Source organism: Oryctolagus cuniculus, chromosome 3, assembly GCF_964237555.1.
Source record: "Oryctolagus cuniculus chromosome 3, mOryCun1.1, whole genome shotgun sequence".
Taxonomy (NCBI): Eukaryota; Metazoa; Chordata; class Mammalia; order Lagomorpha; family Leporidae; genus Oryctolagus; species Oryctolagus cuniculus.
The window spans coordinates 40,792,639-40,807,929 of NC_091434.1; the positions used below are offsets into that span (position 1 = coordinate 40,792,639).

The 15,291-nt window shown below is 42.2% G+C and overlaps 1 protein-coding gene across 4 annotated transcripts in view; it reads left to right on the forward strand.

Annotated features, from left to right (window-relative positions):
* Nucleotides 1–15,291, forward strand: part of SATB2 (SATB homeobox 2) — a 199,405-nt gene that overhangs the window by 77,796 nt on the left and 106,318 nt on the right. For all 4 annotated transcript variants that reach the window (XM_051848329.2, XM_070070433.1, XM_051848330.2 and 1 more), the window contains 3 exons: nt 5,217–5,343; nt 6,599–6,722; nt 14,381–14,483. In XM_051848329.2, the coding sequence (XP_051704289.1) occupies nt 5,217–5,343; nt 6,599–6,722; nt 14,381–14,483 (354 nt within the window). The remainder of the gene's footprint in view (nt 1–5,216; nt 5,344–6,598; nt 6,723–14,380; nt 14,484–15,291) is intronic.

The following is a 15,291-nucleotide window of genomic DNA, read 5'->3' on the forward strand; positions in this document are numbered from 1 at the left end:
ACAGCTGACAAGCAGAGAGACTGGACATGAGCTTGCCCGTGACTTCAGACTTTGGTCACCATCTCTAACACATACAGTGTGCTTTTCAGTTGGGCATTCAAAACCTTTCAAAATTTGGAGCCTGGGGCTGGCTCTGTGGTGTAGTGGGTAAAGCCACTGCCTGCAGTGTCGGCATCCTATATGGGTGCTGGTTTGAGTCCTGACTGCTCCACTTCCAATCCAGCTCCCTGCTATGGCCTGGGAAAGCAGTGGAGGATGATCTAGTGCTTGGGCCTCTGTACCCATGTGGGAGACCCAGAAGAAGCTCTTGGCTCCTGGCTTCAGATCAGCCCAGCTCCATCATTGCAGCTATTAGGGGAGTGAACCAGGGGATAGAAGACCTCTCTCTCTGTCTCTGTAACTAACTCTCAAATGAGTAAATAAATCTTTAAAAAGCAAAAACAAAAAACCCCACAAAGTTTGGAACCAAGCTCCTTTCCCATATCTCATTTCTTTTCCCTTTTTTCCCCTCTCCCCTCCTTTCCCTTTCCTTTTCCTTCCCTTCCTTTTGAAGTTTACTTATTTATTTGTAAGACAGAGTGATAGAGAGGTAGAGGTAGAGGTAGAGGTAGAGGTAGAGGCAGTGGTGGAGGTAGAGGTAGAGGTAGTTGTAGAAAAAGAGAGAGAGAGGGAGGGAGATCTTCCCTCTGTTCACTCCCCAAATGACCGCAACATCTGGGGTGATCCAGGCCGAAGTCAGGAGCCTAGAGCTCCTTCTTGGTCTTGTGCATGGGCCATTATCTGCTATTTTCCAAGGCACATTAGCAGGTAGTTGGATTGGAAGCGGAACAGCTGGTACATGAATTAATACAGGATGCTGCTGTTGCGGGGAGCAGATTAATTCACTGTGCCACAACGCCAGCCATTCCAGTCTTTTCTTCTGGTCTTCTTCACACTGGAGCCAGCGTGACTTTGTAGGATGACAGGAGTGAGAGTGTGGTCTCTGAACTGAGTCTGGACTCTGCTTCTTGCTAATGGTGCTAACTTGGCTACTCAGAGTAACCCTGTGAACTTCCGCAGCCTCATGGGAGAAGTTGAAATCAGATATGCATGGGCGAAGAACCAGTGGAGACGTTGCTGGTGTGCTTACAATAGGTTTGGTGGAGCCAAGGGAAAACACTGAGGGCACGAGAGATTGTTGCAGTGTTTTTGTTTGTATTAAAGTAGATCACTTTTAGGTACAAGGAAAGGAGCCACTGAGGAACAGGAGTAGAAGAAATGAAGGGAGGTGGAAATAGACAGTGGAACACGATTGATGTGAAGTCTTCCCTTTGTGTCTTAAATAAATGGGGGCCTGCTAAAGGCACATGGCTGAATTAAAGACCAGAAGGTAACAAAGTCATCAAAATATCCTTGAGTTAGAGTTTGTGGAAGTAAATTGTCTACATGTTCCACTTAAGAATCATTCAGAAGGTCTAAGTAATGCCTGAACAATTGTTGAGAGTGAATTATATCCTGGCTCTATCCTAAGGGTTTTACATTTAATCTGTTCAGTATTGTTACAAGATTAATGCTTTTATAGTTCCATTTTATAGATGAGAGGGATGAGAAATTAAGCCTTACATAACTGTTAGGTGGTGGTGTCCGAATGCAAACAGAGGCAAATTGGTTAGGAAACTTGCATTCCTGTTCTGAGTCCTGATGGTATTCCACTTCCCAATTTGATATCCTTAATTATCACTTGACTACTATTCCAAGTTATTCTTTTAGTTAGTTTTCTATCCAAAAAGGAGGACTGTTCTAAGGCACTATTCAAGGAGGATTAATATTTTAGACAGACACCTTGATTGGAAGACAGACTTATTAAAATGAGTTGCTGGCCGGCCCCGCGGCTCAATAGGCTAATCCTCCACCTAGCGGCGCCGGCATACCGGGTTCTAGTCCCGGTCGGGGCGCAGGATTCTTTCCCGGTTGCCCCTCTTCCAGGCCAGCTCTCTGCTGTGGCCCGGGAAGGAAGTGGAGGATGGAGGATGGCCCAAGTGCTTGGGCCCTTGCACCCCACGGGAGACCAGGAGAAACACCTGGCTCCTGCCCTTGGTGCAGCGCACCAGCCGTGGTGGCCATTGGAGGGTGAACCAACGGCAAAAGGAAGACCTTTCTCTCTTTCTCTCTCACTATCCACTCTGCCTGTCAAAAAAAAAAAAAAAAAAAAAAAAAAAAAAAAAAAAAAGAGTTGCTCCAAGCCCTGCCTGGCTGTGCACAGTCCCCCTAGCAGATCTTGTTCCAGCAGACTGTGGTGGATAGTGGATCTAGTCCATGACTTCTAGGACCCCGCGGGCTGTTCATTATGTTGTAGAGAAATAAAGCATTTACCTGCGGCGCCGGCACACCGGGTTCTAGTCCCGGTTGGGGCGCCGGATTCTGTCCCGGTTGCCCCTCTTCCAGGCCAGCTCTCTGCTATGGCCAGGGAGTGCAGTGGAGGATGGCCCAGGTGCTTGGGCCCTGCACCCCATGGGAGACCAGGAAAAGCACCTGGCTCCTGGCTCCTGCCAGGATCAGCGCGGTGCGCCGGCTGCAGCGGCGGCCATTGGAGGGTGAACCAGCGGCAAAAGGAAGACCTTTCTCTCTCTGTCTCTCTCTCTCACTGTCCACTCTGCCTGTCAAAAAAAAAAAAAAAAAAAAAATAAAGCATTTACCACCTCCCGTTCCCTGAGCAAATAGCACACACCAACAGCTCTCTTCCAAAATGTAGAAACCAACCTGGAGCAGCTTCTGTATGTGAAAGTATTTGGAGGTATTAAGTATTGTGCAAACACCTGTGTGTGTCTAATTCCAGCCCAAACAATCTTCTTCCAGCTCATGAAGATGGAGAGAGAATTTACTTAAATGGAGATTACTATGTCCAGTAGAGTGATTTGTCTATTATTTCCTATAGAGGTTTTTCCCTCTCCACTTTTAAAATTGAAGTATAACTTACATACAATCAAATTTATGTATATTAAGTGCTTGATTCATTTTAATCATTTTCTTGTCCACATAACCCCATCCAAAATAAGAAAATCTGCTTATGTCCCTCTCCAATTCCCTTTCCCAGCCGTCTGACTTCTGTCCGTCTAGATTTCCATCTTGCCTTTTCTTATATTTCTTGCCTTTTCTTATATTTTCTTATATTTCCTGGAGATGAAGTCATACAGAATCTGTTGTGTCTGGCTGCATTGTGATATATTCTTCTAATGGAATGCTCCTCCATGATAAAAGGAACACACCACTGACAAACACAGCAGCATGGGTGAATCTCCTGTAGAATCTGCATGGAAGTGTGTAGAGTTCAGTTTCTTCAAAGGCCCTTCATGTTCTTAGTAACCACAAGGACCCATAAAATCTGCTTCTTCTACTTGCCTATCAGAGTGTGCCCTTGCCAACTCCATTATCCCTCTCTTTTCTCTTATAATGAAGAACAATTCCCGGAGAACATGGTCATTGTGTGCTCAGCTTATGGCTGATCGTGATAATGATTTTTGAAAGGAATTTAAAATTATATAATGATTTTAAAAAAGGAAATATGTTAGACATATTTCGCAGTATCTTTTTGGTATTTTCAATTGCCAGAAAGAATGAAAGCAGACCTACCCTCTCATGGGTGGCTGTCCAGCGGGCCTGGATGTTCATTTCATGACTGCTCCATGCTGTGTGCTGTGCACTTTTCATTGTCATGAGGGAAAATGTTAAGAAAACTATCCCCACAAGAAAACAGCTTTTCTTGGCAAGTGAAATCTGACTTATGAAGCCAGAACTGGAGACATACGGTACTATGAATGAGAGCTGTGTTACTTTATTGGATCTGAGTCCAGGCACTATTTATACTGCAGCATATTCAGCACCAGATTGTTAAATCTTAATACTGAAACAGTGCATCATTTTAATATTTTTGTTCTGTTTATTCCCTGTTTTCAAGCATTATGTCAAGCATTGCGCATTCATTTATTTCATCTTGGACAGGACGTGCCCTGACCAGAAAGTTCATTTCCTATTGTTGGAATTTTGCCGCGTGGCAATAGGGCATCGATAAAGCATCATTTTGTCAAGCTTTTTAAAGTTCACTTGGGTATACAGGTGTTCTCTCTCTTTGATGATAAAAATATTTTTTAATGAATAGTGTAGTTGGGCTCACCTGTATTGTCAAAAATAAACAGGCTGTTTTTCTTTCATCTGTAAAACATAACTTTTTTTTGTTTTTATAATGTGTATATGACAATTTCTGACATCCAGGGGATCATTGGATTTTTCATTGCCTACAAGTAAAATTGTTGTTACCCTGTATTGTTGTGAAATGGGTTCCTCTGTTTTTCTTCATTCATGTTATGTGTGCCCTATGCACCGGCTAAGATGGGCCCATCCCTGAGTAAGTTAGCATTTTCTCTGTATGTTCCTGAAGCTGTCCCGCTCCCCTGCATGAATCTCTGTGCAAAAAGAGTATTCCTAACATCTGAAATCGCTGCTCTGGGTCGCCCAAGTTTAACCATGATTTTTCCTCTTTTCTCTTTGTCATGCATGTTTACCATATGCAGCAGGAAACCCACAGGGAAAGGGTACTATTGTCACTCTAAAAAAAGCTAGGGGATTAAAAAAAGAAAGGAAGTTTGAAGGCATTTTTGCTATTTCTGATCTGTGGTCAATCATTGTGCTATTGCATTTGGCCCAGGAAGGCAACCCCTCTGCCTGGAGAAACGTGGATCTGGAAATGAACTCTCACTGCTTCATCAGCTCCAAATGCTATTCGCACTGGGAGTCACACCACAGTCAGGATGTAACTGCGCGCCGAGCCCACACACAGGAATTCTCTTGTACAATTCAAAACCAAATCTTGTATTTACTTAAGACTTTTTTTTGTCTATGAAATCAGCAATCCTGTATATTTAGCATCAGTCTTAAGTTAGAATGTGAAGCAAGACTTTGAGGGAAGGAAGTGTCTGTATGGTTTTCTAAGTAATTTAAGAAACAGGGAAATAAAAGATCGCATCGTCCATGATTGAACCTCATCCTTTTCATCCCCGTCTTCCTGTGTAGTTAACTAACTCTATTGTCAGCCAGAAAGAAATAGCTTATTGCACCAGGTTGTAAAATATCTGAGTGAGCCTTGAATGTTGACTATTGAATGACCTTCTTCACACTGGACAAACAATGGGAAGGTTTAATAAATAGCAGCTATGTGTTTATTCTGTTTTTCTTCCCTGCAGGAATAATCAAGCTGGGGAGGTGGAACCCTCTCCCCCTCAGTTATGTGACAGATGCACCCGACGCGACAGTGGCCGACATGCTACAAGATGTCTATCATGTGGTGACGTTGAAAATCCAATTACAAAGGTGGGTGTTTCTGAACATCTGCCTTGCCTTACTCTCGGAGCTGCTCCGTGGATCATAGATGCACTGCAGACATCAGCACATCCTGCCTTCATTAATTGCTAGACATTGGGTGAAATGGAAAAAGGGAGGAGAGGGGAGGGGAGGAGGGACTTCACCAGGCATCTTTATAGTCCACATTCCAACTGTTTTATGTTTTGTTTTCAGATGCAGTCAAGTGGTAACCTAGGGGCAACTTGATAAATCATTAAAAATCCACAGCCTTTAAAGGGGAACTGTCCACAGCAGCCTCATTCAATGGGTCCTCCAGGCCCGGTTAAATGCTTAGGGCATAGTATTTGAAGAATAAACACCTCTTCTGTTTTCAAGTTTGTGTTATGGGGGATGAGTCTGGTTCTTGTTGCAGCTTCACCAAGAATGCCCTGGCATTCTCTCTCTTCCTTTTCTGGTAGCCACCTTGAAGACGTGGACTCTGTGGCCTGCGGAGATGGTGATGCTGAGAGTACTCCTCTTCCTTGTCTTCTTCCTTCTCTCCCTGCTTCCCTCACCCCCGTCCTTCCCTGGCTCTCTACTTCCTTCCTTCTCTTCCTCCTTTCTCCCTCCATCCCCCTTTCCTTTTTTCCAGATATTGTACCCAGAACAATAGTGCCACTAAAGAATCAGGAGTTTGTTCACCATCTTTTATTATCAGGTGCTGTCTGGTCTATATTAAAGGAATGTTGTCATCTAGTGCAAGGCTCCGATTTTCCCTTTTTGGAGAATCTGTGCTTTACAGGGACCTAATATCCCCGTCTTTATCTAGGAATACTTGAGAAGCTTATCTCTTAATTTACTATTATTTCTTTTCTTGTTAGGAAAGTGAAGGCCTGGAACACTTGTTTACTTTTATCCTTAGGTATTCCCAATAATTCAGTTAGTAATTTGGGGGAGTTTGCAGTCATACGGCTGGACCATTTATTTCAACACATGGGAAAAATCATATTTTTCTTTAAAAAGTGGCATTTTTTTCATATTCAAAATGTGCACTCTTCTTAGGGTAGGGTGACAATTGTCTTAGAGAGATGCCACTGGGCTCTCTCCTGATCCTGCAGAAACAGTTTGGCTCTGCTTCTCTCATCTAGGGCCACCTTTGACGCTGCTCCTCAGCTGTTCCCCCAGTGCTGGCACCGGACCCAGGGGGGACCAGCACACCACATGCTCTGCAGTTGGGGGCCTTTACTGAAGTTTGTGTGTCATTCATTCTCGCCCTGCTTTGCAGTTGTTCGAAGTTGGAAGACTTGCCTGCAGAGCAGTGGAACCATGCCACAGTGCGCAATGCCTTAAAGGAACTGCTCAAAGAGATGAACCAGAGCACATTAGCCAAAGAATGCCCTCTCTCCCAGGTCAGTATCTCCACGGGGGGCTCTGGGGAACAGAGAATGCCACTGAGACCATCTGATACAAGGAGCACCCCTGATTAGACAGCTGTCTTCCCCATCTTTCATATAGAATCTCCTTCCATTTGAGGTGGAAAAAAGGGAGAGATTATAGTGTTTTCAGTTGTAGAGTAGAATTTATCACTTGTTGAGAGCTTTGATAGAGGAGGAGTGTATTAAAACTTTTTTTTTTACATAATCATTCACTTCTCTCACATGTGTTATCAGAGGTAGTAATCAGTATCTCCATTTTATAAAGAAATCAAGGCTCAGGGAAATAGATTTGCTGCTAATGCTTACTCAACTAGTTCTGTGAGCATTGAGACATTCCAGACTTCCCATATCTGAGCTGGTCATTGCTTTCTGGGTCCATGGAATGGGTCAGCCATGCTAAATGAATGCTTCCATGATTGCCTGAACCACTTCCCTGTCTGTTGGACAGAGGTGATCTTTACCTTGTATACATTTGTAGATTTTGTAGCAAATTCACTCCATGAGAGTACATAAGACAAAGTGATCTTCCATTTTTAGTGAGCTGATTATAACCTTAACCTGCCACACAAGTAAGAGTCCCTGGGGGATCAATGGAGGAAGTCAAAGCAAACTGTATAAGTTATGAGCCACTTGAGCTCGGCAGTTGCATAAAGCAACGGTTCAGGAGATAGTACACATTTTCTTGAACATCCCAGAGGTCTGTAATTCATAAAAGCAGCCTTGAAGGAAGGAGACAAGCATGGTGAAATCCACAAAGGGTAAAAATTGTAGCTCAGGGCCTATATATTTAAAAGGGGGAAGTCATGATTTAGCCATTCTCTGTCTAGCCCGATGTTTAGAAAGTGTAGGTTGTGTTTGCGTGTCTGTGTATTTATTTTTGATTTCACCTTTCAAAGTATGTTCCGATGCTGACAACCTCTTCCTTTTCCTCTGAAGTTCCCGTGAGTCACCACTTCCAGCCTCTTCAGTCACAGAGCCACCCCAAACCACCTAATTTGCTGTACCTTAGGCACAGGCCTCCCTTATCAAGCATTCCAATTTGAACACATTATGATCACATCTTTCTGTGGCTTATTCATTCTTACCCAAGGAAGTATTGAAAGATGGAAGGTCCATTTTGACCATAAAGCTCCAGGCTCCCAGGGTTTTAATGTGGACATTAGTAAGTAGATTTTCATCATCCCAAACTGAAAGTGTGTAACCATTAAGTCATAATTCTCTATTTCTCTCTTCCCTTCACTCCTAGTAAAACTTATATATATATATTTAAGATTTATAATTTATTTATTTTATCAGAAAGGCAGAATTACAGAGAGAGAGGGAGAGACAGAAAGATCTTTCATCTGCTGGTTCACTCCCCAAATGGTCAAAAAGCTGGAGTTGGGCCAGACTGAAGCCAGGAGCCAGAAACTTCTTTCAGGCCTACCACATGGGTTTAGAGGCCCAAGCACTTGGGCCATCTTCCGCTGCTTTCCCAGGCACATTAGCAAGGAGCTGGATTGGAAATGGAGCAGCTGGGACTTGAACCGGTGCCCATATGGGATACTGGTGCTGCAGGTGGTGGTTTAACTGGCTAAGCCACAGAGCAAACCCCAAAACTTCTATTTTCTGTCTTTATGAATTTGCTGTTCTAGATACTAGGTACCCCATATAAGTGGAATTCTAGAATATTTGCCCATTTTTACTGGTCTATTTTACTTAGCATATCTATTTAATTTATATTAAAGATTTATTTGCTTATTTGAAAGGTAGAGAGACAGAGAGAGCACACACACACACATACACACTCACACACACACAGATCTTCTACAGATGGTTCACTCTCCAAATGGCTGTAACAGCCAGGTCTGGACCAAGCTGAAGCCAGAAGCCAGGAACTCCATCTGGGTCTCCCACATGGATAGACCAGAGCCATCTGCTGTCTTCCTAAGGCTCATCAGAAGGAAGTTGTATCAGAAGTGGAGAAGCTGTGACTTGATGCAGCACTCTGATTTGGGATCCTGGTGTTACAAGTGCCACATGCTAGCCCCTAGTTAATGTTTTTAAAGCAACCTTATCCCTTGCCTCCTGCTGAGATTTTGTTGCCAAATGTTTGAGAAACAAAATGACTGTTCAGAGTTACTAAACTGTCAAGATGTCATGAGACTTCAGGACAGTGGTGTAACATTTACACAGTCTGTCTTTAGAAATCGACTGTAGGGTACTTATGTCTGTTATTCTAAATCAGCCTTTCCCACTTGGGACTCATTAATGGGCCTGACTTGTGTGTACAATATGCCAAAATAGTTGGGCAGTGAAATCAAGCGACCAGTTGGGTCAGTAGAAGCAAACAGATTGAGCATGTGCACATCTGCAGACAAGTGGCTGACCAAGTGCATGGACCAGTATCATGCTAACCAGTAGTCAGCTGTCTGACTTAATCATAGGTCCATGCATGTAGTAGTGATGTGTCCTGTCTTGTGTTAGCCAGTTGCCAACTGTCTGTTTTAGTTATTTTCATGTGAGGTTGTTTTAGTTCGTGGCCTAACCTCATGAACTCACGTTGAAGGAAGTTCACAAATGGCAGCTTGAAAATAATTCTCCACTAGAGAGTTGCAGACACCCTAAGAAATGATGGCATGCTGAGGACAGAAAGGACACTTGTGGACTCCACGTGTGGTCCTAGTCCTTCCACGTGAATCATCTCCCTGAATCTCCCTCTGCAGCCCTGCGGCCCACGTGTCAGCATCCCCCGTCACGGATGAGGGGGCTGGCATCAGACACACGAGCTGTTCAGCGGCGACTTAGGAGAAGAGCCCTCAGGTGTGGCCTCCTCGTACTCCAGAGCCTATAGAAAGCATTTCTTTCCACCAGAATAGCAAAAGTTTTCCGTTCTCATATTATAGCTCAGAAAGAGGAGGGAAAGGGATACTAGAATGCTGCCAAATGACATTAAATGAATTTTTCATGACAACGTAATTCCTCCAAATCAGTTTTTTCCCTTTACTATATTTAATTGAAGTATCATTATAACCTCATGTTTAATATGTTACTTAGCATATCACAAAGCAACTGGAAAAGGCTGAAAATGAGCAAAGAATGCACTTATTATTCATTGACTGTCTGACGCTGTCTCCCTCATGTAGAGGTGGCAAGGGGGGCCCAGAGATGCTGCCTCGCCCCTGCACACAGGGGATCCTCACTGGACACAACAGAACATAGAACTGTTCACTCTGGTTGCAGAATGTTGTCTTTCATAGCAAATGTATTACGTATCTGCCATTTAGCTACTGCTAGTATCACATTGTTGTTCAAACAAATCAGTTCCACCAAGGGGAATGCAGTGCAGGTTATCCAATTATTTTATATTTCTCTCTCTCTCTCTCTCTCTCTCTCTGGGAAAGGAGATTCTCAGATATTTGTCTTTGAAAGTATGTTGTAGAAATCATCTTACCCTGTGTTTATTGTTTTGCTTTTTCCTATTAAATTTTAAATTGCCTTTGGGTTTCTTAGGTTTCTCTGATTCTAATTTTTTTTTAAAGATTTACTTATTTATTCGAAAGGCAGAGTTACATAGACAGAGAGAGAGAGAGAGAGAGAGAGAGAGAGGTCTTCCATCTGTAGGTTTGCTCTCAAAATGGCCACAATAGCCAGAACTGGGCTGATTTGAAGCCAGGATCCTGGAGCTTCTTCTGGGTCTCCCATTTGGGTGCAGGGGTCAAGAACTTGGGCCATCTTCTACTACTTTCCCAGGCCATGGCAGAGAGCTGGATTGGAAGTGTAGCAGAGCTGGGACTCGAACTGGCACCCATATGGGATGCCGGCACTGCAGGTGGTGGCCCTACACACTACGCCACAGTGCCAGCCCCTCTTATGTATCTTAACACAGAACTTTATTCATAAAATAATCTTGTTACAAGTCCTTGTTTGTGCCGGCGCCACGGCTCAATAGGCTAATCCTCCGCCTGAGGCACTGGCACACCGGGTTCTAGTCCCGGTTGGGACGCCGGATTCTGTCCCGGTTGCCCCTCTTCCAGGCCAGCTCTCTGCCGTGGCCCAGGAGTGCAGTGGAGGATGGCCCAAGTCCTTGGGCCCTGCACCCCATGGGAGACCAGGAGACCTGGCTCCTGGCTTCAGATCAGCGTGGTATGCCGGCCGCAGCGGCCATTGGAGGGTGAACCAATGGCAAAGGAAGACCTTTCTCTCTGTCTCATTTTCTCTCTCACTGTCTACTCTGCCTGTTTTTTTTTTTTTTTTTTTTTTTTTTTTTTTTTTTTTTTTTTAAAGTCCTGTTTGTGTGATGTTTTTGGTAGTGTCTTTCCAAACAGGGACCTCCGCAGGTGCCAATTGCACATGTGTGCTCATCCTTTCCATAATCCCCCACCATGTGAAGTGACATGTGCCTGGTAAATGTAGTCATTTTTATATTAGCCTCAGCAACACATAGTTCCTTTGCCAAGTGTTCAAAAATACCAATACACATATATTGTTTGTTGACACAAGACTTAACATTATGGATTTTATGTTTTAAATTTATATTATTTATAATACGACTTCATGTTAACATAGATACCAAAGAGTTCATGGCACTCTTGATTGACCAGATAGACTCAGATCTTGTTCATTTACTGAAAAGGTGTGAGGATCCTGAAAGTCTAACTGTGTGGTTGCTCTAGAATGATTGAGAAACATATAAGTTTAACATAAACTACAGAAATTTATGCATATTTTTAAAAAACCCCTAAATGGAATTATATCTTTTTTGGCAGCATAGTGGGTGGGAAAGATTTTAGTCATTACTCATCCTATTCTGTACCAACTGTATCTTATCAGGTTGAAGATGTTATTGATTGTCACAGGCTTCTCTATTTTAGTGACATTGGGTTATTTTTTACAAAATGTCCTTAGAATGGATGACATAGAGTCTTTGTGTCCCAGGGCGTCTGGAGAACATAACTTCCTCTGGACTACAAGCCAGCATGTGCTGGATCTATGTTTCAAGTGCCTTCTACTTTGTGTGTTTTTTAAATTTGGATTTAAAAAAAAAATTGGCACTAACATTAAGAAAACCTTGTGTTATGTGTCCAGAGTATTCTAGTATGGCCTTCTGTTTCAGACTCGGGCTCTGAGAGCATAGTTTTGATTTAGGGTTTGATTTGGGATTAGAGAATGAATGTTCATGTTGAAACTGGAATAGTCAGATGAAATATGATCTTTCCCCAGAAACATCCCCAAGATGCACCTCCTCTGTTTTTAAATCCATAACAATCCATATCCCTAAAGCTACTTTAGATATCAACTATGTATAAAGACCCACAGGAAATTAATATGAGTAAAATGTGCCCAAACTGAAAGAGATCTTTCTGGTGATTTAAGCTGCTCGGTATGTAGGAAATAGTCTTTATTTGCCAGCTAATTTCTTTGCTCAGTTCACACCTTCAATCTGTTTATTTTTTACTCCATATCAAATAGAGGTAGGAACACTTTTATAGTAGTCTGGGGAAGAAAAATCTTATTGGGTGAGTTCACCTGCCTGTCTTTCAATTGAGTGGTATGGAATGTAGGGCCTGGTGTTTGGAGTCACTAGAGTCACTAGAGCACATATGTGACAAGCACTCATTTCCTTGTCACATATGTTAACATTGGCCTTATGCAGTGTCCATCAGTATGCAGGTGGCTCAAGGACAAAGTGGGGGTGGCTAGAGAGTGATGGAAATGTGAATTATCTAAGGTCAGAGTAATTTGGGTTTGAGGTCTCACTTCATGGGCCAGAAGTATTGGGTAACAGCTGCAGGCAGTATGTAGACACTTACCATGGTAGTCTCCTTTTTAGACCATTTTGCAATTGCAGTTTTAAGACTTGACTGTTGTCTTGGCTGATATATTCTATGCCTTCGCAGAGTATAATATTAATACAAATAAGGTAGAGCAATGACAGGTACATTTGCAGTTATTCACATACAGCGCTGTAGCTGGTGCACCTATTATTAGTCTACTTACATGTTAAAATTTTTATTATGACATTTCAGTTAGGTATTTTTAAATTTTATCTCTGTCCCTTTTCATGTGTTAAATTTCAGTGACGCAAATACTCCACATAAGAACTATGTGAGACACGAGGTAGTGAAAAAAATGCAACAGACACAGTCGCTGTCCTCAACAGTCTCACAGTCTAGGAGCAAAGAGAAAATCTGAGCCCAGAGAGGGAGCTAAGCAGGAAACTACTTTACTTGCTTGTTAATAATATGCAGAGCAAGGCTCAGGGAGATTAGGATTCCATGCATCCCCTTAGGCAGCCGCCAAGACTTCCTAGATTCTGTGAAACACTGAGGTGATACCCACTCTTTGAGTTCCATGTTGTGTTCAGACCCCAGAATTAAAAGTGTTCTCCTACCTCTCCCTTGATAGAGAAAATAATTATGGTATAGAGGTCAGCAACTAGGGGAAGGCTAGCCATCTGCTACGAAGAAAGAGCCAAAGAGGTTTCTGGGAATTGAATTAGGAACCCCTACCCTACCCCCACCCACCAGTGCTGCATAGTGATTAAAAAAAAGGGAGGGAGTCTATGTAGGACTGTCTGCTGGCGTTTGAACCTCCTGGTAAATAACTTGCCAGTGACTTGATTTATTGTTATCCTTTTTATCTCTACTACTTTGTAGAAATGTCATTAGAAGTTCTAAGATTTCTCTGAACTGCTCTATGTCTGGGGATAACTTTTGGAGAAAGATGAGATTTCAAGGCGAGATATAAAATCTGAGGCAGATCATTTGGATCTCTTGAGTTATGTAGGCCTACTTGTCTTGTTTTTTAGACAAATTTTGCAGAAAGAAAATCTCCCTGTAAAAATACGCATGCTGTATCACAGTCAATGCAGGTTTAAGTTAACATCTGCCACGATGTTGACCCAGGCTTGCCATATTGGCTGCAGGCATCTCTCAGTGGGGCATTTGCTTCAAGGTGTGCAATTATAATTTTAGTTTTTCAGCACAAAATCAGATTATGCTCCCCCTTTATTTCCTTTTAATGTCAGTTACGAACAGATCAGCTAAGAGATTGAGCTGAGGAAGGAGAGGAGGAATCATGTATGTAAGAACCAGAAAGTTTTAACTTTGAATCGATTTTGGTTGAAACACAGTACAAGTGTTATGTTTAGTTTCCTCTGCTCTAAAATAGCACTGTTAATTTTTTCATTTGGTGAATTTTCACACAAGTGTTAATCACACGTTTCTATAAATTATATTAATTTAACTTATTTCCCTAAACGTTGTTCTGCAGTGTGTAGCACGGATGTTCTCAGATTCTTGGCTGTGTAAGCTTGTTGCAGTTGGAAGCAGAACAGAAACATCTGAGAGGCATTATTTGGATTACGGGTGCTGGAGCATCTGATCTCACCTTTTGCTCGGGTTCCTAAATCACAACTGTTCTTCCCCTTTGCATTTAATCTGCATATTGCATTCCTTCCAGCTTTGACATTACCCTAGAGTTGGCTTTTTGGAGAAAAGCACTGTTACCATATAAGTTTAAGGGACAGTAAATACAGCAATCAAGTTTAAAAGACAAAAAAGATTGGTCTAAGTTATAATGTGTCCTCTCTTGTCCCTAAAAAGGAATAGTCATATTTTTAAAGAATAACTCTTTCTTGTTCTTTTCAGAGTATGATTTCATCCATTGTAAATAGCACATACTATGCCAATGTGTCAGCAACCAAGTGCCAGGAGTTTGGGAGATGGTATAAAAAGTACAAGAAGATTAAAGGTAAACTTACTCTTTTGTTTTTAAAGCCTGTTTTCAGCTTCTTCAGTCCGTAAATTGTTGATTGTTTGGAATTTATGTTAATTTAAATATATATATATATATATATATATATATATATATTAGCAAGGATAAGATTCTTATTATTTCTGTTATGAGACCCAGATTGGCTCCCTTAAAACTAAGGTGGTGTTAGAGTCAGGAGGAGCAGACTTAGCATAATTTATTAAGTTTCTGTTTTTCATAAGTGATACGTGTCAGGCCCAAATCCTTTAGAATGAAAAATGTAAAAGCAGTCATTTTAGGTTATATAAGCACTTACAGTCTAAGTACTGGCGAACAAATCAGAAGGACTGTGGTAGAGTCAGGAAATCCTTGGTCAGAGGAATTTTGATCTTAGATTTATTTGGAGACAGAGTGGTGGTCAAAAGAATGACTCTCAGGTCTGGTAATCCTGTGTTCAAATCTTTGTCTTCCTCTTGTTGGTTTGTATGAGCTTGAGCAAATTATTGGACATACCCAAAGCTCAATCTCCTTTGAGCACTGGAAGTCATAAAAGTACCATGTTTTGCATGGTTATGACATTATCATCACTCTTTATGTAGGTTTTCATAATATTGCTGACTTCTCACTGCCTCTTGCTGAAGCCCAGTGACAATTTACAGTGGCTAGGTAAAAGTAAAGGATGAATTTCCTTGTTGTACCACCTGTAGGTTTCCTCAGGGGAGACAGAGTGGTGAAATGATGCTTGGTGGCTTTCAGGTGTTTGGGAGCTTGTCTACATGGTTACCTTTTGAGAAAATGACCCTTG